Source organism: Eleutherodactylus coqui, chromosome 5, assembly GCF_035609145.1.
Source record: "Eleutherodactylus coqui strain aEleCoq1 chromosome 5, aEleCoq1.hap1, whole genome shotgun sequence".
Lineage (NCBI taxonomy): Eukaryota > Metazoa > Chordata > Amphibia > Anura > Eleutherodactylidae > Eleutherodactylus > Eleutherodactylus coqui.
In genome coordinates, this window is record NC_089841.1 from 157,436,253 (window position 1) to 157,460,452 (window position 24,200).

Genomic DNA, 24,200 nt, shown 5'->3' on the forward strand with positions numbered 1-24,200 from the left:
CGCTACCTAATATTGGTATGCGAGATAAACAATATCACCTATACCTTGGTAAATGTCTACTTCCCCCCCAATAAACAAGCTAAATTCTTTAAAAAAGTCATGTCAGAAATGGCCAAAATTCGGGAAGGAAACCTAATCATTGGAGGAGATCTGAACTCTGTACTGGATCCCGAGCTAGACTCCACGGCAAGCAACAGAGGCATATCTCCTATCGCTCAAATTATCCATGCAGAGGGGCTTTACGACGTATGGAGATGCCTTCACGGGTCCGAAAAAGATTACACCTTCCTCTCTGCCCCACACGCATCTTACTCCAGGATCGATGTATTCCTGCTGCCGCAGAAGGGCCTAGAAAACACCCTTCAGGCCGAAATCGGAACAATCTCATGGTCCGATCACGCCCCCATATCTTTGTCACTCAGAGAGTCATCCAACTTCACCCCATCATCTCCATGGAGATTGAATGAGTATACTTTAAATCTCCCCGAACACGAATCATCTCTTAAAGAGGAGCTAGAGGGCTTTTTCGTAAACAATATAGGTTCGGTCCCGAACATGTCCACCGTGTGGAACACTCACAAAGCCTTCATGCGGGGCATGTTCATAAAAATCGGAGCCAGAGCAAAACGAAAAAGAAATGAGGAATTCAATCGCCTGATGGACCAAATTAAATCCCTAGACTCCTTAAATAAAAAAGACCCATCCACACAAAAGACAGCAGATCTGTTCAACCTAAGAGCAAAGCTCCAAAACTTATTAGTGACCAAGCACGACATATCATTTCTAAAACTTAAAATGCAATTCTACGCTCATGATAACAGGACAGGGGCTCTGCTAGCGAAACAACTTAAAGACGTTAGAGCAAAAGAAAGAATCAGACACCTATTTGACCCCCAAGGCAGGAAAATTTTCCATCCCCAAGGAATTGTCAACGCGTTTGCGGCATATTATTCTTCCCTGTACAACTTAAAAGACAACCCAAACATTCACCATCCCCATAGCGAAGAAATACAAAATTTCCTACAAAACATAAATCTTCCCTGCCTTTCTCCAGAGCAACTAGACTCCCTCTCCGCGCCAATCTCCACACAGGAAGTATTGGACACAATCAAATTATTAAAACCCCATAAGACCCCTGGCCCTGACGGCTTCTCAAACGGCTACTACAAAAAATTCGCCCCAATACTAGCCCCCCATCTGGCATCTGTGTTCAATGGAGCAATGAGGAGCGGTTCCTTCCCACCTGAAATGTTGGAAGCTCTGATCGTCACCATACCTAAACCCGGGAAGGACAACACATCTCCGGCTAACTTTCGCCCCATTTCCCTCCTGAACACAGATGTTAAAATATACGCAAAACTTCTCAGCATAAGACTTCTCTCGATCCTCCCCCGTCTGGTGGCAACAGACCAGGTTGGATTCGTCCCCCAAAGACAGGCCCCCGACGGTACCCGACGATTCCTAAATCTTGTCAGGGTGGCAGAAAGGAACAGAACCCCAGCCCTGCTCTTGGCGCTAGACGCTGAGAAAGCGTTCGATCGCATACATTGGGGATTCCTGGAAGCCACCCTGGGAAGGTTCGGTTTTTCGGGACCCATCAAGTCTGCCATCTTGTCTCTGTACTCGGCACCGTCCGCAAGGGTCCTCTCTTCAGGATGCCTCTCCTCACCGTTTGCTATTTCCAACGGCACTAGGCAAGGGTGTCCCTTGTCGCCCCTAATATTCGCCCTGATCATGGAACCATTAGCGGAAACGGTCAGAGCTAACCAAAATATCCAGGGTATCAAAGTAGCCTCACAGGAACATAAAATTGGATTATACGCGGACGACGTTATCCTTGCCATCACAAATCCTGTAGCCTCCCTGAGACAAGCCCAAACTGCTCTAACCAAATTTGGCAAGGTGTCATACTATAAGATCAACGACACCAAATCTCAAATGTTAAACCTAGGCTTGGACGCTAAAACTACGCAGTCTATCTCAGAATCCCTTCCCTTTTCCTGGTGTAAGGGCTCCCTACCATATTTAGGTATTAATATAACATACCCTAGCTCCTTAACCTTCTCCCAAAATTACACACCACTCCTACACCGCATCCCGAGCATTTTAAGTAAATTTCGCAAACCCTTCATTTCATGGGCTGGCAGAATAGCTGCAGCTAAAATGATGATTCTCCCGCGTATATTATACGTTTTCAGAACGGTTACTATCCCGATCCCCACCCACTTCCTATCAAAACTTCAAGCTCTCATCAACCAATTTATCTGGGGAGGAGCACACGCCAGAATTAAATTCTCGACTCTGGCAAAACCATATGAGCAAGGAGGTATGCAAGCCCCTGACATTAAGAGATACTTCGCCGCAGCTACACTGGATCAAATTAAACATTGGTGGATCCCTGCATCCCCCAAGAAATGGGTGAACATAGAAGCAGCAACTTTGGGAGCCCCCCTAATCTCCCTTCTAGGAGCTACCCCCTCCCCCCTCCCGCCCCATACCCTACCAAGCATTCAAGCGTCAGTCCACATATGGAATCAATTAGTTTCCTCAACCCCGGAAAAGGTGCCGGCCTCACTCCTTCCACTGAGATTTCTATCTTCCACCCTCCCGGATTTTGAATACGGGACCTGGGAGAAATTCGGAGTTAAAAAGATTGGAGACCTTTATAAGGAGGGGTCCACTATGGACTTCCCCACAATAGGTAGGATACATAAACTCCCCAATAAACTAGGTTTTTCGCACCTAAGACTAAGGTACGCACTACAATCCATAGATGCCCACAAGCCCATATTCCCCAAAGCGGCCTTCACATTCTTTTCACTATCAACAGAGGTCTCGGGAGGTATATCCACCTTTTATGAATCGTCATTCTCCCTGATCGCCCAAACTAAATCAACCCACATGACTCTATGGGAGCTTGACTTCAAACAAACCTTTAGTCTGGAGGAGTGGAGCCGGGCGCTTTCATGGACCAAGAAGATCTCACATGGCATCTCTCACTGGGAATCCTCCCAGAAGATATTTCTCCGCTGGTATCTCACCCCGGCAAGAATAGCCAGAATGAACCCTTCAACCTCGGAGGCTTGCTGGAGAGAGTGCGGTGCAAAAGGTACATACTTTCACATGTGGTGGCTATGCCCCACCATTCGGTCTTTTTGGAACCTAGTATTTAATTTAATACACTCCGTTACAAACCAGCACGTCCCCCCGGACCCTACCCTGGCTCTATGCTTCTTAAAAACAGATAAATTATCCCCTTTCTATTCAGCCATCACCTCACACATTATCCTAGCGGCACGCCTAGCAATAGCTAAACATTGGAAATCAAAAGAAGCTCCCTCTATATCAGAGGTTAGAAATTCGGTGGAACTCACCTTCCACCTAGAGGAAGCCTACTCGCGTAGATTTGTCTCCCAACACCCCCGTACATCCTTTTGGGCAACTTGGATAGACTACACAACCAAGAACCCCTCATAGAGAGGATGGGAATCAAGCAATAAATGAAAAGGAGGACCTATCCTAAACACAGCTCTCAAACCCCGAACTCACCAGAACGTAATGACTGGTAAATAGAACCCTGAAACAATCACCCCCTTAAACATGGAAATGAACCTCCGTTGTTGTGTTGTTTTGTTTTTTGTTTTTGCTATGTCCTTATAACATATGTTTTTGTTTATGTTCATGTTTGAATCTCAATTCTGCTATGATTATTTCTCACCTATTAAGGTGCCTCTTTAAAACTGTAAAATGTTGTTTATTTTGAAAAAATGTCAATAAAAATTCAATTATTAAAAAAAAAAAAAATAGGCGAGCCGAGTAATAAAGTATATTCACCTGTGCAATTTACTCTTGATAACAACGCGCTGGAATCTTCTGCTACTTTATACAGTCAGTCTCCGAGAGAGGTGAAAGCTGCCTCCCATGTCCTGCAGATGATTTGGAGCTACAAGGAACTACGTAATGTCCTTCAGAAAGAAGGGTGGAACAAAGCAAACTTTCAGGTAAACACGGTCTTGTCTGTGTTTCTTAATCATCCGTTCTTAAGGGCTAATGCCCAAGGACAGATTTCTGTCGCGGAAATCCGTAGCGTTATGTCACAGTTATTAGGTTCTACTGAACCTAATAGCTCAATGTTCACGCTGTGGACTTCCGCAGCGTGAAAGAAACGACGGCATGCTCTAATTGCCGCTGAAAAACACACGGCCAGCTTCTATTGTAGTTAATGGAAGCCAGCCGTCACGCGATACTTCTGCTGTGAACACAGTGTAAGTATCGCGTAATTACACATCACCGCCCACTGCCGGTGCATCGTGCGCATGTGTGCGAGCTTGTTGGATGGGATTCAAGCTGTGGATCCAGAGAGGGGAGTATGGGGTCTTTTGAGGGGCGCCGTAACGGACTCCGCTGCAATATTCCACTGGCGGAGTCCATCACGGCCGTGGGCATGAGGCCTAAAGGGTTAAGGTTTTTTGTTTGTTTTATTTGGAAAAAGTGTATCTATAAGTAATGGGATTTTCAAAAACACATTTAAGACTACACTAAAGTAACACACGTAAAATATCCCACAGATCAAACTGGTCTAGTCAGTGGTGTTGGTAGAATTCACAAGCACTTATTGCGGTGGGTTGAAAGGATTATTCGACACTGACAACAGACTCTATGGAAGTAGGCAGTTTACGACGTATCCACTGGGTTGTAAGGACTTTTTTTTTTTTTTTTCATTTTGAAAAACGTCTCTTCCATCTTAAATGTATGCATTTCAGTCTACCACATCAACGTTGCCAAAGGGATCAAAGGGTAATGGAAAGTCTGGATTTGATGACAGCACACTTCCTCTGGTGGATAAAAATCAAGGTGAGACTTCATTCAACTCATATGGACAGTTGAGTCATTAAGTTAAGATTTTTTTTTAATGTGAAATGCAGTGGAAATTACACAATATTCCATTTAAAGTGCCACTCGGTGTACATTTTTCAGTCTTTTGGCACTATATAAAAATGGCATTAGTGAGGATCATAAGAACTAAAGGATTACAGTGTATGAGGGCTCTAGGTCTCATGTACCTGCACGGGAGCTAGTATCGGTGGCTCACAGCGGGGCTGCTGGAGGTGATTTCTCTCCTCGCGCTCCCCCACCCCTCTCCATTGAAATAACATAGAGACCGCTCAATACTGAACTGCTATTTCCACTGAGCTATCCGCGCTTATCGCTCAGTGTAAATGGCGGCCGTTCAGTACTGAACAACCGCTTTAAGGCAATGGAGAGGGCCGGGGGAGGGCGAGGAGAGAAATCTCCTCCAACCGCCCCGCTGTGAGCCACTGATACTAGCTTCGTGCAGGTGCATGGGAGCTAGTATGTGCGGGGACGAGTGTCGGACATCGTCTGCCTGACACTTGTCCTGTCTAAATGGGCCTTTAGTCACAAAAAGAGGCATATTAGGGGGTTGCTAAACAGGATGGGAATTCTGCTGCAGACTTTTCCACAACGTTCACCCCACTCACAATCTGAATCTGCAGCCAACAATTGACATGCTGCAGATTTAAAATCCACACTACAGGCCAACTCCACCGCAAATTCCATGTGTAGTTTTTCCACAGCATATAGATGAGAGATACTAAACTAGATTTTCAATGCTGCAAAATGTCCACGTGCAATTCTGCTGCAGAAAAGCTGCAGCTCTTTTGCTCTGTGAAATAAAACTTCTAAATGGATTCTTCAGAAATGTTTCACTGTAGGCTAGTGCTTCCCCGCTGCGGAGTAATTCGACACAAAGAATCCAGCCGGAATGTTCAGGTGAAGGTTAGAAAATGGAATTGGTCAGGTTCTTTGTTGTTTTTTTTTTTTTTTCAAGGGAACCCCAGAATTGATCTAGGCTTTTCTATAAGTTTTTATGTGGTATCACTCTGCACTGCAGTCTAGAATATCTTGCACTAAGGCAGATATGTAAATGTAATCTGAACCACATTGAGTTCCTAATGGATGTGCCATATTCCTTGTACTTCTTGTTGACTGCACCTTCTTGTAAGCGGAAACATCTTTGTAATTTGATGGTTGATTAAATAGTCTTCTCTTGCGTTACAGGAAACAAGAAGTCTGGAAGCCGTGACATGATCCCCATGGGGGAGCTTGGCCCTGGTAAGCAAACAATGGAACAGAAGAGAACAGGGAAGATGCAGCGCACAGGAGAATTCCTCATCAGAGCTTCCTCTTCTAAATGTTCCTGTGCTGACTTTTTGTTGAGGCTCATGCACACAGTAGAGCCCTCTGCATCAAGCTTGTAGGACTTACTGGTGTAGAGCCTTACAGCCTTTATGGACTACATGGTTCGCATCTAAAATCCTGAAAATAGGAACGGGGCGGAACCCCTGGATGGAAGCTAGCTTTGAAATTTTGAAGAGACAAATAGGTCTCTCTTTCAGCAGGTTTTTGTTACCATCGGGCAATCTATGTTGTAAAAAATTAATGTGATTCACAATGTTAGGCCAGATTCACACGCCTGTGTACGTGTTGTCTTAGGACAACATATGCACACCTGGGTTCTGGCTGATCTCATGGATCCTGCATATTGCATGTCCTTTTTCGTCCCTAAGGCCTCATGTCCATGGGGAAAATCAGGCCCGCTATGGATTCTCCATGGAGAATCCGTAGCGGGTCCCTCCTGTCCCGCAGACATGAGCACTGAAAATAAGAAGAAACTTACCCACAGCGGACCGTGCAGATCTTCTCTTCTTCGCGGCCAGATCTTCTTTCTTCGGCCGTCGGATGTGCTCGGCACGGCGGCGTGCCGCACGTATACGCCGGGCACATCCGCCGGGCCGAAGAAAGAAGATCCGACCGCAAAGAAGAGAAGATCTGCACGGTCCGCTGTGGGTAAGTTTATTATTTTAGGTCTCCCGCGGATCTGGACGGCTTCCATAGGCTTCAATAGAAGCCTGCGGGAGCCGTCCTTGCGGGAGACCCGCACGAAAATGGAGCATGGTCCAGATTTTTTTCATGCTCCATTTTTTTTAAAATCCCTTTTATTGACCATCCGCGGGTATTTATCTAGCTGCGGGTGGTCAATGCATCCCTATGGGGTGCGGATCCGCGGGCGGGAGAAGAGTTAAAATCCACTGCGGATTTTAATTCTTCTTTTCCCCGTGGACATGAGGCCTAATTCCTGTGATGCTCTGGGTTCAGGTTAGTAGACCTACGATCAGGCAGGGACACTCATCCATATCACGGGCACATAAATGCATCCGTAATATGCACATTTAAAAGTAGTCATAAAATACAGTCTAAGGAAAATGTCCGTGGATGTAGTCAAAATGCTATGTTTCAAGTAGCGCTGCCCTAAAAACTCTGTGGATAAATGTGGTTAGTAAGACTGAATATCGAAAAGCAATTGGATAAGAAAATAAAAGGGGCATCTAAGGAGGCTTGTATACCAGTTTTCTGGCATAGAAAAGTCACAAAATTTGTGACTTTTCAGACTCGTGTGCCAATCCCAACATGCTTATGAAAATAGGGTGGAGTTTTTCAAGAGGGGGTGGGGCCACCATGACTGACAGATTTGTGTATAATTTAATTTACACTAGAAGCTGGCATAAATTATGCCATTATTTTATACACCTGGTTTGGGACCAGGCATACATTTCTATGAATGCATAAGGAGGCATGTGGCTCTTCATGTATTAAGCACACCATGCACTTGGGAAAATTGTACAAAGCCCAGCATTGGAAATGCCGGGCTTAGACATTGGGGAAAATTTACTTTCTGGAAACAATCTGACACTTTTCTACATGTTAATAGTGTCCATTGCAAATTGTGAATGAACCATTTTACAAAGACTAAGCACACTTTGCTATCTTTATTAGATGGATATTCCACTATTGATCACAGAGACAAGGAGCGCAAATATAGATCCAATGAAAACATGGGAGATCTGTCAGAGAAGGAGCCCTTAAAGGTAAAGTATCACTGGTGTCATTGGTTTGTGTGGGCTGGTCTGCTGAGCTGTGGCAGAGTATCACTGGTGGATTGCTCATCACACATGCCACTGCAGATAGGCTGGGCAGATTTGTTCCCCTGCACATGTGCTGTTCTTGTGGAAATATGACCACTTCTAACTTCTGTCATCTTCCTTCTCAGAAAAATTACATATTGGTCGGGTTTTAATGGTGTAAAAGTTTTCAACAACTTGTGTTGATTTCCCTTTTTTTTTTTTTTTAAATACTTGCAGTTGTAATGTTTTTCTTTTTACATAGTGGTATTTATTTCCTTTTTATGATGTATAGCGCACATTTACAGGAAATCTGTTGCATCCAACCCCCCAAACTGCAGTAACCAGTTTAAGACTATGATCTAAATCATCTGTAACTTTCATGTTTCTGCTTGCTTTCATTCCCCCACAGTAAGCCTAAAAACTGCCCTTGTGCATATAAAGGACAGCTAAGTTGCGCAGTATAATAGTGAAAGCTCACTTGCAGCCCTAGGGCTCGTCTACTTTGCGTAATATGCGGCGAACAGAACCCATCGATTTCAATGGGTTTGTTCACATGAGCGTATTTTTCACACGTCGTGAAGAAAAGTGTGAAAAATACATGTCATGACCTATCATAGTGTGCATTGGAGCACCATAAGAGCCCATTGAAAACATTGTAAATGTGCATGGCATACGCAAAAAACCTGCATATTCATTACACATAATCAATGTGGTTTTGTGTGTATTTTTTGTGTGCACAAACATGCGGTGCATTTGAACACATGAATACATTCTGGAGCAAGTGAAGTACATGAGTGTGAGTACATTTTGGCTGCACAGATATGCAGCATATTTGCATGGCCGAAATGCGCTTACTCCAATGTAAACAAGCCCTTACTGCGATAGAATGCAAGTCACGAGAGTAACACATTTTGGATTTGGAATCGTGGTCTTATAGGCAACAAACCAGTTACTGTAATAAAGGAGGGTTTGAAGGTGAGCAATTCTTTTTTTTTTTTTCAAAAAGAGAAGTCATGTATGTTTCATGGCATCCACTAGGTGTCACTGCTATAGTATCAGTGCGCTAAACATGTGCAGGAAATCAATCGACTATAGTACAAAGTACAGTTTGGCTGGCTGATTCTTCAGCTTGAGTTTTCATGAGATAAAAAGGTTTGTTAGTTTTTGGGCAAACGCAAACACTGTTTATTTTATTTCTTCCACTGCTGCTCTGAATTGAATGTACCTGATTAACCTCTTCATGACCACCGACAGTAAATTTACGATGTTGCCTGGCCTCTGTGCAGCAGCGATGTAGATTTGTCAGGCGCTTTGCGAGCAACTTCGGGCGCCCACCGCACCCCAGCAGGTAAAATACCCGAAACAGGCTGTTACGAACGGCCTTTTCGGATGCCTTCATCGGGACCTGATTTGGTTCAAGGCCTGATGATGTCATTGGTAACAGCCAATCACAGTGCTGACCAGTAAAAGTTTGGATAATACAAACTTTCCCAGCATGTCAGCCCTGTATCTCTCCTGTCAGTGTGAGAGTGAGGAAAAAGGAGGAAAGTGTAGTATGTAAAACACACATATTAGCCCCATATTATCCCCTTCTACTACAATTGGCTAGTAGAGATGATTGTATGTGTAATATTAAGTTGTAATTTATCTAGAGATAAATTGAAGTTTTAAAGGGTATGTTCACACACACTGGATTTTGGTGCGACTGTGTACCAAAATCACACACTATTTGGTGCGGATTTTGATGCGATCTGTAGCTGATTTCACCCTTTCAAATGTAGGGGTGAAGTGGTGTAAATGACGTGGATTTTCTGCAGCGGAAAATACGCACCAATTCTGATACTTGTGAACATACCCTTACATTATTACATAAATTGTGACCAATTTAATTTAATACGCAATACCATTTATATAAAATAAACATTATAAATGACTACTAATTAAACATTAATTTTATATATATAGTAAGTCTCCTAAATTGCTCAGAAACATGCCACATTTTGCAAATGTGATTCCAAAATAAAGACAATTGGAAATATATATATGATAAAAAAAGAGTACAATAGGTATGTAAATAGGGTTGACATACTGCAGTTTAAAAAAGCAACTATTTTTCCTGAAATTTGGTGTCTTTAATAAATATATGCAAAACACATTGGTCTACTTTTACCACCTATATTAACACAATACAGTATGTGATGAAAAAACACTGTCAGGGCGTACTTGGGGTATGTAAAACCTTTACGGAGTTGTTCTGTTAAAATAACGCATGCCAGAGTTCCAAAATATGGCCAGGTCATTAAGACACAAACGGGCTTAGTCTTGAAGAGGTTTAAAGGGGTGGTCTCGCGAAACCAAGTGGGGTTATACACTTCCGTATGGCCATATTAATGCACTTTGTAATGTACATTGTGCATTAAATATGAGCCATACAGAAGTTATTCCACTTACCTGTTCCGTTGCTAGCGTCCTCGTCTCCATGGTTCCGTCTAAATTCGCTGGCAGCTTGCTTTTTTAGACGCGCTTGCGCAGTCCGGTCTTCTCCATTCAGCACGAGCCGCTTCAGTGTGCTCCCCGCTACAGCTCTTCTGCGCATGCGCAGACGAGCTGTCACTGCTCGGGAGCGCGCTGAAGCGGCCATTCTGCACCATCCTCTGTTAGAGGAAGGTGCAGAAACTGGAGCTGCCCAGCGGAGAAGACCAGCCCAGCCCAGCCCAGCCCAGCCGCCCCGAGAAGCCTCCCAGGTAAGTGATGGGTCGGGGGGGGCTGCCGCTGCGCCGGGCTGCGCCGGGGGGGGGGCTGCCGCTGCGCCGGGGGGGGGCTGCCGCTGCGCCGGGGGGGGCTGTCGCTAGGCCGGGGGGGCTGCCGCTGCGCCGGGGGAGCTAGCGCTAGGCCGGGGGGGCTGTCGCTGCGATGGGGGGGGCTGTCGCTAGGCCGGGGGGGCTGTCGCTAGGCCGGGGGGGCTGTCGCTAGGCCGGGGGAGCTAGCGCTAGGCCGGGGGGGCTGTCGCTGCGATGGGGGCGGGCTGTCGCTAGGCCGGGGGGGCTGTCGCTAGGCCGGGGGAGCTGTCGCTAGGCCGGGGGGGGGCTGTCGCTAGGCCGGGGGGGGCTGTCGCTAGGCCGGGGGGGGGCTGTCGCTAGGCCGGGGGGGGGCTGTCGCTAGGCCGGGGGAGCTAGCGCTAGGCCGGGGGGGCTGTCGCTGCGATGGGGGGGGGCTGTCGCTAGGCCGGGGGGGCTGTTGCTAGGCCGGGGGGGCTGTCGCTAGGCCGGGGGAGCTGTCGCTAGGCCGGGGGGGGGGGCTGTCGCTAGGCCGGGGGAGCTGTCGCTAGGCCGGGGGGGGGCTGTCGCTAGGCCGGGGGGGGCTGTCGCTAGGCCGGGGGGGCTGTCGCTAGGCCGGGGGAGCTGTCGCTAGGCCGGGGGGGGAGCTGTCGCTAGGCCGGGGGGGGGGCTGTCGCTAGGCCGGGGGGGGGCTGTCGCTAGGCCGGGGGAGCTAGCGCTAGGCCGGGGGGGCTGTCGCTGCACCGGGGGAGCTAGCGCTAGGCCGGGGGGGGCTCTCGCTGCGATGGGGGGGGCTGTCGCTAGGCCGGGGGGGCTGTCGCTGCGCCGGGGGAACTAGCGCTGGGGAGCCGGGGGCTAGCGCCGGTTACCTGCTGTCTGGTCGGCGGCTGCGATGCGTCCGGTTGCCATGGAGACACAGCTGGCGGCGTCTCGGGAGCGCGCACGTCGGGCTGCAGCGAGCGACGGGGAAAGAGCCGGCGGCCATCTTGAGGAAACTTTTATAACTTGCTGAAACGCTGGAACGGTAAGTACGAACCAGCTAGAAATGTAATTTACAGGGGGGCTTAGTAATGTGTGTTTAATGGGGGGGACTGGGCAAAAAAAAAAATTAACTGCTTCCTCGAGACATCTCCTTTAATAATGGTCAGAACCCAGTAATACATCTACAGTAAATGCATTTCAACTTGTATGCAACTAAGCACAGTGTAGTGGTTTTAGTCTGTAGAAGTTGAGACCACACCAAAATGGCTTTATTTTGCAATTTGGTCAGTTAATTGCTTGCAGTAAACCCGGGTCGAATTTGATTCAGACACTGGCACTAGACTAGTGTGCACTGGCGTAACTATAGGGGATGCGGAGGATGCAGTTGCACCCAGGCCCAGAAGCCTTAGGGGGCCCATAAGGCCTCTCTTCTCCATATAGGAAGCCCAGTACTATGAATAAAGCATTATAGTTGGGGACCCTGTTACAGGTTTTGCATTGGGGCCCAGAAGCTTCAAGTTACACCTCTGCGTTAGTGGTAAAGAGAAGTTGGGGGGGCCCCAAGATAAACTTTTGCACCCAGGCCCATGAGCCTTTTAGCGAAGCCCCTGCTAGTGTGAGTAGGTTGTTGGCCGTATATGGGCTCATGAACATTTGAGACATTCTTGCCAGTAATACACAAGTCTGTTTTCTTTTTATACTGTGTGACAAAATAGAGGTATACATGATACAGGCTTGATAGTTTTATCCACCTCCCATGGTACAAAACGTACTCCATACAATCTGAATTGTAACCTTTTGCTCTTGTGAAAAGTTACAAATGATGTGCTGTAAATGCAAATGTCAAATTTTCTGTACTGTATAATCTTTTTTATGTGATATTTTAGAACCGCATCGTAGTTTGGACATAATGTCATATTGCTCTTTTGCTAATGTTTTGCCACCTCTTTAACCTGTCATGTAATTAACTCCTTCCCTTACAAGCCTTGGCTGGTGTTGCACCTCTCCTTGCATTAATATCTGTTTTGCTCTCTCCTTTCCTTTTACTGCTGCTGCAGAATGACTCAAATAAGAAACACATTACCCGGAGTAACAGGCCTACTGTCAATCTGGTGGATGCACGTGAAACTAAACCGCAGCCTGTTGACTCCTGGGTCTAATTTTGCATGCATGGTAGGTCTGTCTAATGTCCTTGTGGGATCTTGGTTGTGTAGCTTTTCGCTATTCAAGGTATCGTTTCTTTACAAATTCACTAAGTCTAAAGATTTTTCTTCTTGATGCATGGCTAACAGAAGCCCTGTTTGCTTTCTGAAAGGTTTGACATGTACACCTCCTTTCTGCTGTCTTCCTTTTTATCTATCTAACCAGCTTAATTTGTGTTTGGTGTGATGGGCATGGACAGCTTGTACCACAAATATCAAGGTTCACTTCAAATATTTCTAATTATCTTACATTTTCAAGTGAATGGGGATTTACATAAACCATGTAAGGTGAGCAGGTGACTGTCCCTTGCAGAGTTCTGGAGAAAATATAAAGCTATAGTTTTATCATTGCAACTTAAGTTTCTATGGCCTGTAGGAAATTTTCCTGTAGTTAACTCTTTTTGAAGTGTATCCCCAAAAAGCAATGAAAATTCAGCTTTTGTCTAGAATGGTGGCACTCCATGTGCTACCAACGTTCAATCTACCTGAAAGTCTCCATTTTTGAGACCTGCTGTCCTCTACTAAGCCAGAGCTTAAAGGGGTTCTGTCATTAGGAAAAAAAAAAAAATCAATACTTGCCTATTGCTCCCCTAGCACTCTTTTTACCGCATCTTCTCCTCGACGATCTGCTCCTGGCTCCTCCTGTACCCCGGGTCACTTCACCTCCAGCTAGCCGGATCCTCTTCTTCCTGTAACGTTACGTCTTCTTGCTGCAGGTCAGTGTACGCTATGTCACTAGTAGCATAACGTTCACTGCCTAACAGAGGACGCCGAATCCTATGTCGGGCTATTGCCGAGGCTGTGCATGCACGCTGTCTCATGGCATTAGTAAATAAAAACACTCGTGGCGAGACAGTGTGCATGTGCAGTCTCTGCAGTAGCCCAGCATAGCATTCAGTATTACCTGCTAGGCAGACGGGAGCGTACATTGACCTGCAGGAAGGAGACTGCTGAGAATGGACACTACATAGCAGGAAGAACAGGATCCGGACGGCTGGAGGTCAGGTGACCCGGGGGACTGGGAGGAGCCAGGAGAAGATGCGGGAAGAAGAGTGCCTGGGGAGAAATAGGTAAGTATTGACTTTTTTTCTAATGACGGAACCCCCTTTAAGCCTGAGCTAGCCATGACGTGAAAACGGAGCAGCCACCCAGGAGTTTTTAATGCTCCAGTTGCCAGCCATTATGGTTGGGAGTATTTTGTTTGACAAGTTCTAAATGGCTCGCTTTTTTTTTTTTTTGCTTTTTTTTAATCTAGTCAACATGCATTTATTCTAGAAAGGATTATTTGCCACTGCTATAACTTGTATTTCTATTACGTCTTTTATATAACCATTCACACTTGACACAACCACCCTTCTATTGATTCTTCTCTTTCCAATGTATCGTTTTCTTCTATTACAGGGATAATCTTGCAGTGATTCTTTTTGAGAAGACATTTTTTTTATGTTAATATTTTTTTCCAAACCAAGAGTCACTCATTTTTAATATACATTGGAGGTATCATTGCCCACCACTGCCATAACGTTTTCACAGGAGGACCATTTTGGTAAGAGACTGGATGAAAACTGCCATCTGCTGTGACTGAGAACCAAATTATGTGATCATCGCCAAAAACCGCTGTTGCTTAATTTTACTTCAGAACTGAATCTTTTTTTAGTACATATGTATAGTATATATTCATAAAGTAACATTCCCTTTGAGGCTTCCTGCACCTTGCGCCATTTGAAGAAGAAACACCTTTCTGATGGAAAGTTGGGATGGTGCAGCTTGTAGGACTAGAAGATGGAAAGAAGGGAATTGTTTTTATTGGACAAGTTTCCTGCACGAAAATCAAAAAGCCACAAAACTTTGAGGCGTTGACTTTAATTGAGCACTTTTTACTTTTCTTTGGTTTTTCTGTTTGCTGCCTCGGCTTGAACTGTGAAAAAAAAAAAGTTTTGTGGCCTGAGGTGCATATAATTTTATTTTTCTTGCTATAAAGTGATGGGAATATAAGGATTGTGGTTTTCACCAAGGTGGAGTAGACGTAAGTTTCTGCATGGAATGAGAAAGTGGAGAGAGAAAAAAACTAGTTAGATACCGTCTGTGCTGTAGACCCTGATGGTTCTGTCCTTTTTAGAAAGTATCAGAATGTGATGTAGGCTTTACACGCTGGCATTAGAGTTCCTTCCCCAGGTCATCTCTACATTCTGACTATAGAATGTGTTAGACTGGCATCAGTCTACAAAATACTCAACCCTAGCAGGACTTTTACTCCAAAACGTGCATGTCATTAACTGGAATGCAGTGTGAGATCATTCATATACATACATTATTTTCCACCTAGTGCTAAGTGGGTTGTACCTTAGACAATGTGTGTATATATAATATATACTCACAACACAAAAATCCTACAGCTGGTTATCCAGAGCCTGCAGCTACAGTCTGTCTGGTTTTTATTTCCTCTGGTTGCAATCTGTGTGCAGAATATTCTGCCATATAATAATTTTGCCTTCTATCTCGTGCTTTCTCTTTTCATTCACTTTGCAACAAGATTTCAAGGACCGACCAACAATCTATGAACTTTTCTGGCAGTCTTTACCTTTTTTTCCCTCGTCTTGCAATCACCTCAACTGTTAAGATCTTTTACCATAAACACATTGCTGCAATTCTAATCCTTTGATTAAAATAAGGAATTACGTTTAGTGTTGAATTTTAATGTATTTTCAGTAGGTGCTCAAACAAAACCTGTTACAAAGGGTGAGGTGTGCATTCTTTTCTTGTGTTTGCAGGGATGGGACTGGGTTTTTTTTTTTTACATTAATGTAATATTTCATGCTGTACTAAACTTAATGTGCGTAGATGTTTTCTTGGATGTAAAAAAAAACGAAAAAAAAAAAACACAAAACAGTCAAGATATTCTTACTGGTTGCCATCTGTTAGCGTGAGTTGTATGGGGGGGTCAACCTGCATCCTTGTAATCCTTAAATCCATCACTGATATCAGAGGTGAATGCAGTTCATCTGTTTATGATGCAGAGATTTCATGTGTGCCCACACTGAACACCAAGGCCCGGCCTAACTTACTACAGGTTTTTGTTTTCTATACAAGGCTGCAGGTATCCCCCAGTCCTTAGATATGGTTTACTGTCCATACACATGTATCTTACTCTCAACTAAACATTTATTGATTCTGTATGCACAGTTAAATGATAGCAGCACATTTACATTTTGTAGCCTCATTTATTCTCTTAGGATATAGAACATACTTTCAAGAGAACCTTGAAACTTTATCGCAGACATACACTTTGAGTTTGTAACTATATATCTGAAGAGAGAAATTAATCTGCATTTTAACATCTGTATAATAGATTAAGCATTTTCTAAGTGACTGTTAATATCCTACGCGTTATTCCTGTGAACAGTGGAATTTGCACTGCCTTTGCCTTGCAGGTCGGTATTCTTATGTGGTTGTCGTTTAAGGAGCTCTCAACTTGGTAAACTCCAACAATAGGCATTCTAATAATTTCAGCCCCATCATCCAAGCAGTACCCTATATCTGTCCTTCAGAAACTCGCTGGAATGTTTTGAAAGTAATCGGGCATTTTATTAAAAAAAAAAGAAAAAGAGCTATAGTAACTTGGCCAGAGGGAATAATGAAGATTTCACAACAATTCTTTGTCTGTAGAGTCACACGATCAATTCTCCATAAGAAGGTGGTTCAACTGTAGAAGATGGCCATATCTCATTCACATTGAAGAGTTGGTTTTTAATTGAGCAGTTTTGTAGGGATATACCAGTGTACATTTTATATCAAAGTGCCATATGGCAATGGTAGCCTGAATCCGTACTGTCAGCTCTTAGTAATTAGAGTATATTGCTGTGACTGAGGTGTTTGTCATAAGTGCCATTCTCAATTTTCTCAGAAAAGTGAACCCAGTTCTTGGTATTTCAGCTAGACTATTGCTAGTCTCCTATATTTTACGGGTTCACTTACTATGTGATGGTAAAGAGGAGGCTAGCTATAATTAAGTATATTTTGGCTGTCCAAAAGACTTAAGATTTGGGATACAACAGGTAAATTCAGCTCTAATGTTCATACTCTTTGGTGTAGCGGCATGAAGGGTCTTACATGGATTGTACACCTCCCTTTTGAAGTTTTTCCTATCTGAAGTATCTTTCTAATTAAAATAATGGTTTATCATACCACACAGTAATTGATATAGGCAGAATTAATGTTTTCTCCTCAAATTATAGATCTTATTTGCTTTAAGTCATGATTGTATAGTTTGTTGTAATAAAACTTATTAAAACGGCTGCCACACTTCCTCACTGGTGAAAATCAAATAGAATTTGACATCGATGACCTTATTCTAAATTTCTCCATAAAGATGTAACATTCTGTAATTTCTAGAAAGAGATATACAATGTTTTTTACCCATATTTACAGCTCATTCTAACCAGGTGCTGCTGAAGTGGGATCTTCTCAGTTCAGCTTTGTATACAAATATTCTATGCTTTCTCTTAAATGATGGTCAATGTGTCAATCAGTAGTGTCTGTCATAACTGTGGAGCTGACCTGTACATTATATATGCAAGACATACAATGGTCCTTCAACATACAGTGGTCTTCCCGGATCTGTTCAAAGAAGCATCCTTGCACATGTAGTACTGCACTGTACTGTAGAGGGATGGTATTAGATCGCCAATCGGTGCATGCACTTCAGTAATGCAGGGGTTTTGCCAGTGAAATGTCAATGCTGATTGGTTGGATTTTCCAGCCAAGGCATATATCGGAGAGCTGGATGGTCTGTGATGTTGAATCTGGTTTCAGTGGTCCGGAAAAGACCATTGTATGATGAAAGTATTGTATCTTGATGGATCACTGTACTTAATAATGAGACCTATAGGGCAACAATAGCATTCTGAAGTGTGCAGTAGGTGTGTTGGTCTGCTAGGGTTACCACATATTGGTGTATACATTTCATTCCATCAGTGATGCAAAATGTGACATGAAGGTTCAAGTAATTCGACTTTTTTTTTATAGTGCAAAGTTTTGATTTCAAAATCTTGTCATGCAGACAAAAGCAATGCTGTTTAGTGACCAAAAAGGGAAAGTGTCATCAGATTATTACCTATTGTATAAAGCAAGCGTTTGTTAAACATGGTTTTGGGGTTGCTTTTTTTCATTTTTAAGACCACACTCTATATTTAAAAAAATAAATAAATCCTCCAGTTTTCACACTGACCACTCAGCCTAATAGTGGTTGGACACTTCCTGTTCTATGTAGAGAACTTGTCGGCAGTTATCTCACTACAGGCAGGATTACATTAAACAGGAACACTGGATCCACCAGTTCCAATAGGTGATGGTCACAACCCATCTAGTCCCCTTCCCTACACAAATCACAGAGCATGCCTGGAACACTCTCCTATAGAAGCAAACAAGTCCTCGCCCGACTACAGGTTCCTATGGCCCATTTGTTCAGCGGATGGCAGCACCTGAGAGATATGCTTTACAGCGGATCGGCCAAGATGGCCGTCCACATAGTCATGTACAGACACTGGAATAAAAGAATCTACAGTTAATAAAATGGAATGTTTCACTGTCTGCTTTTAATTGGTACAAACATAAGGTGATACATTCCCTTTAGGTTACATATGGATAAGGCAACTATAAGGTGTGTTTACTGATGCCTCAGAAGCTTGTATAGTCATAGTACAAAAGTTAAAAGGGGTTTTTCAAGTTATTACTTTTTATAGTTTTGGGCTCTCAGTGTCAAACTATATAAAACAAATATACTCACAGCGGTTCCGGACTGCCGTATTGGTGGTTCAGCACTGCAGTATCTGACAGGTGACATCACCCGGCTAGCAGGCCTCATGAAATCCCATAAACTTGTCACGTGGGCTTGTAATGTAGAAGTCCCGAGGCAGGTTTATAGGTCTTCCCTGATGAGATCAATGCCAGCCTCCCATTGGCTGCAGCGGTCATGTGGGTAAACAACCCAAGTCACCACTGCAGCTGATGTAAATAGAAGACCAAAGCAGAGGGAAGTGAGTATTCTGTTTGTTTTAACCCCTTATGTGTTTTTCCTCTACCCCCACTGCCACCAATGTTTGGGAACTCCAGAAAACCCCCCTTTAAATATATGTTGAAAATGATTGTGGTTTGAAAAAGTGTATGTGGTTCCTGATATCTTTACTGAAGTTTTGCTAGTAGAATTGCTTGAAATCCCAATAATTCATTTTACAACAATTAAAAATATGGCAAAACTGGAAAGAAATTCGCAGTCTTTTTAGTGTTTGAAATACTTTTTGGATGCACTCCGGTGATTTCAAAGAATTGCATCAAATCGTGTGTAGTTTTAGCCTTAGGGCCGCTCTAACACAGATTATAATGCTCTCATTGATTTCAATGGAGCCCCGCAGATGTGCTCAAACGCGACACTTTCCAGCGGTGCGATTTTAGAGCGCTGTCTCATTTTTTAAAATTGTTTAGCATACCTTATCAATGATGGGGTGTGCTAAAGCCGCTGTCGGCGGCAGGAAAGCTGCCTCTGAAAATAAAATCATGGCAAAGTGCTGCGATTGAAATTGCGGTGCTTTCCCAGGGTCGTGTGTGAGAGAGTGGCCTTAGACCATATGTCATTATTTTACATCAATATTTGTAAGCCAAAACCAAGAGCTAAGCAAAAATATGGAAGAGGTACAAATCTTTAAATTTATAGTTTTTCTTTGTGCAGGTCACACTCCTGGGTTTGACTAAGGGCTCAATCACATCTGTGTTAAGGTTTCGTTAGGAATCTTGTGGGTGTTCCGTTTTGGGAGCAGGGATACTAAATTAAAGGTTTCCGGTTTTTCCTCATTAATTTGAATGGGTTTTAAAAGAAAAAAAAAACAGCCTTCAGTTTTACCTTTTTTTTTCTTTCAGGTTTCTATATTTTCTGTTTAAAAAAACAAAATCGTGCTGCAGACTGCGCTGCTTGTTCCACTAAATTGGAAACCTACCCGGCGGGAAGCAAAGCTGGAAGCTTTCTAATTTTCTAAAAATTCATAAGGATTAAAAGTTTGCTTTTACCATTAATTTGGTGTCTAACGGAGCCTTAAAGCAGCTGTGAAAGAGCCCCTATAACTACTGATGCAAAATACTGCTGTATGGGATGGCGTTAATGATGGTTATACACAACCTTCACCAGAAAAATTGTTACCCTTTTGTTTAGGTTTTTTGCAGGCTAGGTGTTTGAAGACTATAGTGATATAGAAAATGTGCTCCATCCTCTTCATGTTGGTTTGTGGTGTACCGTGCTTTGGGTATGGTGTGTGTGTTTATTCTTTCCGGGCTTCTCTATAGGATTCAAAAATCATCAAAAAGAAGCATGTAACTAAATGAAAACGACACAAAAGCATTATCCTAAATGGCATTTTTATGTGTGTGACGGAAGCTTTAGGGTGAGTGCCTGCTCATGTTGTGTGGCAGGTTCATGTCATTTTTTTTTTAACACATTTGAATATGTGAACAATATATAATTGCAGATGTTTTATACATTTCCCACCTTTTATACTCTTTTACAATAGGTTGTATGGCTGGAATATTCATTGCCAGTGTGTCTAGTTTTCTCATTTGCCATATCTCTGTAGGTTATGAAAGCTACTCTGATTAGAGACTAAATCTCTTCCTCTTTGATCGGATGCCCAGAGTCTATGTGACCCAGGCAGTATATATCTCACCAAACTATATAAGATTAGAAAAATGATCCTCACATTGAGGCCAGCATTACAATAAGCAGTGATTGGAGAAGGACAGAATAAAAGAATAGGAACAAGAAACTAATAACATGGCATGCAACCCTGGCAATGCATTCTTCCGAGACTTTTGTCCTGATTAGTGTTAGGTGGGTCAGATTTCCTTGGGGACCAAACCTGTGCACCTTTAATAGTGTTGCGTTTTTTTGTTTTTCTTTTTACATCCGCTAATAGTGTAAACCCCTTGCATTTTTTTTTCTTGCAGTCAGCTAGCGCAAGAAACCCTGAACTTTGCTTTGTTACCAAACTTTGGCAGCTAAAGTTTATTCAAGGAACTATCGTCTAAGAAATAAATATATTCGGAACTAAAATCAAACCTGTTTGTAACTATCATGTGCCTTAAACAAACTTTCATGATAGGTATAAGCAAAGTAGGGGGAAAAACCTGCAAGTTTTCGATCCTCCTCTCTCATTCTTTGCAACATTTTGTCATGTTAAGCCAATTGGTTATTTGATCTGTATTTAGATTGTAATATAATTTTGAAGAAGAAAACATTGACTAGTTTTAAAGTGATAGGTGAAAAGTTTTTGTTTTCCCCCAAATTGATATTGGAATCAAAGAAGGAGTTATAATATTGTATATTCTATGCTGATGTTTTACTAATCTGGATAGATTTAAATGCCTGTTAAGTGCCAGGTGTGAAAAGATGACAAGCTTGACCTGTTTTCAATAAACCATGCCTGGACCAAACATTGCATGTGCCCTTGTCCTATGTTTGTTGAACTGCAACAGCTGGAGGCCTCAGTCAATGGTTATTGCCAATGGAATCAAGACTTGAAGTAATGACGCAACCTCTGGAAATATATGAGGTTTCTTTGCCTTAACCTTGTAATTTTCATTGCTGTCAATCTGAAAATGTTTTATTACCTCATGTTCAGCTCGTAATAGCTTAACAAGTCTTGATAATAACATTTTAAGGCTCCATTTCCAATTTACACTACATTTTTACATTCAAGTGAAGTACACAAATGCTATAAAAAGTCTCTGAACATATACTGTTCTGTCCACTTATCTGGAGTAGACAAATGGCAAAAGTGTCCCCTTTTGGAATGAAGAGATATAATTGATAGAGAAATACTGACTTGGGATAGGTTTACACAGCACAGAGAACATTTGTGTGAAAACACGCACCGCCATCAGGGTCTGGATTTTGACTGCAGCATTCACTCACTGCATTGCAATGAATTTCGCTACAGCAATCTGTAGCATCTCACAACAAGTACAGCATATCAAGTATTTCAAAATCCACATCATTACTCCTTATTCCACTATGGATTTTTACCGTTGTAAGTGAACAGGGTTTGTTAAAACCCCTGCCATATACATTGTACTGTATATTGATGAATTTGTGGCAGGTATCACACAACTAAAAATTCCACTGCAACTCCGGGATGTGTGAACTCACTTATTTACATGGAAAGGCAATATTTCAAACAATTGAAAGATTGACTGTTTTAGTGATCGTTTTGCATAAAGTGCTAATGGACACTAATGTCCATTAGCACTTTATAATCTTTATTTGTGTGTAAATGTGCCTCCAGCAGCTGTTTGCAGAACACAGCAGGTGGTTTGAGCTCTGCACACAGCTCCATTGTTCTGGCACAGGCTGTCGGCTAAATACAATGTAATCTCCGACTCCCGTGGGGAACGCCACGTGCGGTCCCTGTTATCTACTCTCTGGCTGAATGATGGATTTTAAGCTCCCCTTAAAATCATTGTTCAGCCGAAAAGTAAATGATGGTAGTGTTTACACGTAACTATTATCGCTCTTATGCCATCGTTTGAACGAATTTTGAGTGATAAGTGTTGCGTGTAAATGGGCTTTAGTCTACAGGAGGTGATGGAGTACAATTACTTTTGAAAAACAAACAAATGTTTTAGGGTGGAAAAATAAATCTAAAATGTGGCTGCATAAGTGTGAACACCTTCTTATATTGGGGGATGTGGCTGTGTTCAGAATTGGGCAATCACATTTAAACTCATGATAAATAGTAGTCAATACACAATTGCCATTATTTACAATGATTCTTATTTAACTCATATAAAGTTCTGCTTTTCTAGTAGAATTTTCCTCACATTTTCTTAGTTGCATTTTTCAGCAAAAGCCATAAAGAGCTTATAGCACATCAAAAGCAATACAGTATAAAGAAAAATAACTTCCGTGCTCCTTTGGTCCAAAAATAGGGGTCACCCAATAAAGTAATATTTAATCCATTTATTACAACCATATGCAACGCCTTTCAGCCCTGGTGGGCCTTTTTCAAGCATACATAACACAATGAATAAGAAATATATAATATGATGCTTACTTCTGTCTTCTAATGCGCTCCCGGTGCTCACTCGCTTCCTGGCGCAAAGAAGTGACGCCTCGTGGCTGCCGCGTGTCATGTGAGCGCTGTGAACTCAGCTGGAATGCAAGAGGTGCATTTCACAGCGGAGGTGTGATGACGTCATCATGTCTCCCTTTTATCAAAAATGAACCTCAAACTTTATTTAACACTGCCAATTTCTGAATATGCGGAATAAACTAGCGGACTAGTGGATTAGACCTACAATACATCAAAAGGATCTGTTTAATGAAAAGTGCCAGTGAGAAGGGAACCAAAGAATTTTCAAGGCAGTACAAATGCCATGGAACACAGGAAAGACTGTCATCATGAAGTGGATTAAATTTATCACAATAGTAACATTACCAAGAACTGGACATCCCTCAAAAATTGATCTAAGGGCTTAAAGAAAATTGGTCTGGGAGGCTTCCAAAAGGCCTACAGCAACATTAAAGGAGCTGCAGGAATTTCTGGCACGTACTGGTTATGTTAGTGCATGTAATAACAATCTCACATCTTCTAATTGCTAGAAAAGGCTTCCGTCTTGCTACTCTACCCCACAGTACAGACAAAGAAAAACATCCAAAGCTGGCTATGTTTTGCCAAAACCTGCATCCAGTCTGTCAAAAGCATGTGGGAGAATGTGTTCTAGTCTGATGAGATCAGGCCTGAACTTTTTGGCCATAACTCCAAAAGGTATGTTTGGCACAAAACCAACACTCTGCATTACCAAAAGAACACCATAGTGAAGCATGATGGAGGCAGCATTATGCTTTGGGGCTGTTTGTTGCTCGAACTGGGGCTTTAGTCAAGGTGGAGGGAATTATGAACCGTTCCAAATATCAAACTATTTAGCAGAAACCTGAAGCTTTTGTGCCAAATTGGATGAAGATGAAGAGGAATTTCGCCTTTCAGCATGACAAAGACCCAAATAATACTTCCAAATCAACAATAGAATGGTTTTGCTAGATGATCAAAGATTTGTAATTGCCCAGCCAGAGCCCAGACCTGAATCCCCTTGAAAATCTGTGGGTAGACCTGAAGAGGGCACAACACATGAAATGCTCACGCAGTCTTTATTGCTAGAAAGATTTGGCAAGGATTGCTCAATCACAATGTGCCACACTGCTGGACACCTACCAA

At 43.0% G+C, this 24,200-nt stretch overlaps 1 protein-coding gene and 1 long non-coding RNA gene across 5 annotated transcripts in view; one reads left to right on the forward strand and one right to left on the reverse strand.

Moving 5' to 3' along the window:
* ARVCF (ARVCF delta catenin family member) overlaps window positions 1-21,420 on the forward strand; it is a 595,983-nt gene extending 574,563 nt beyond the window's left edge. For 3 of the 4 annotated variants that reach the window (XM_066603464.1, XM_066603465.1, XM_066603463.1), the window contains 5 exons: window positions 3,890-4,001; window positions 4,764-4,854; window positions 6,082-6,135; window positions 7,858-7,949; window positions 12,802-12,933. In XM_066603464.1, coding sequence (XP_066459561.1) covers window positions 3,890-4,001; window positions 4,764-4,854; window positions 6,082-6,135; window positions 7,858-7,949; window positions 12,802-12,903 — 451 coding nt within the window. In that variant the 3' untranslated portion in view covers window positions 12,904-12,933. Of the gene's footprint in view, window positions 1-3,889; window positions 4,002-4,763; window positions 4,855-6,081; window positions 6,136-7,857; window positions 7,950-12,801; window positions 12,934-14,346 lie in introns of those variants that run through there. The other variant, XM_066603466.1, reaches the window with a different exon arrangement.
* The window catches only part of LOC136627939 (uncharacterized), a 134,873-nt gene that overhangs the window by 43,628 nt on the left and 67,045 nt on the right, over window positions 1-24,200 (reverse strand). The gene's annotated exons all lie outside the window — the stretch shown is intronic.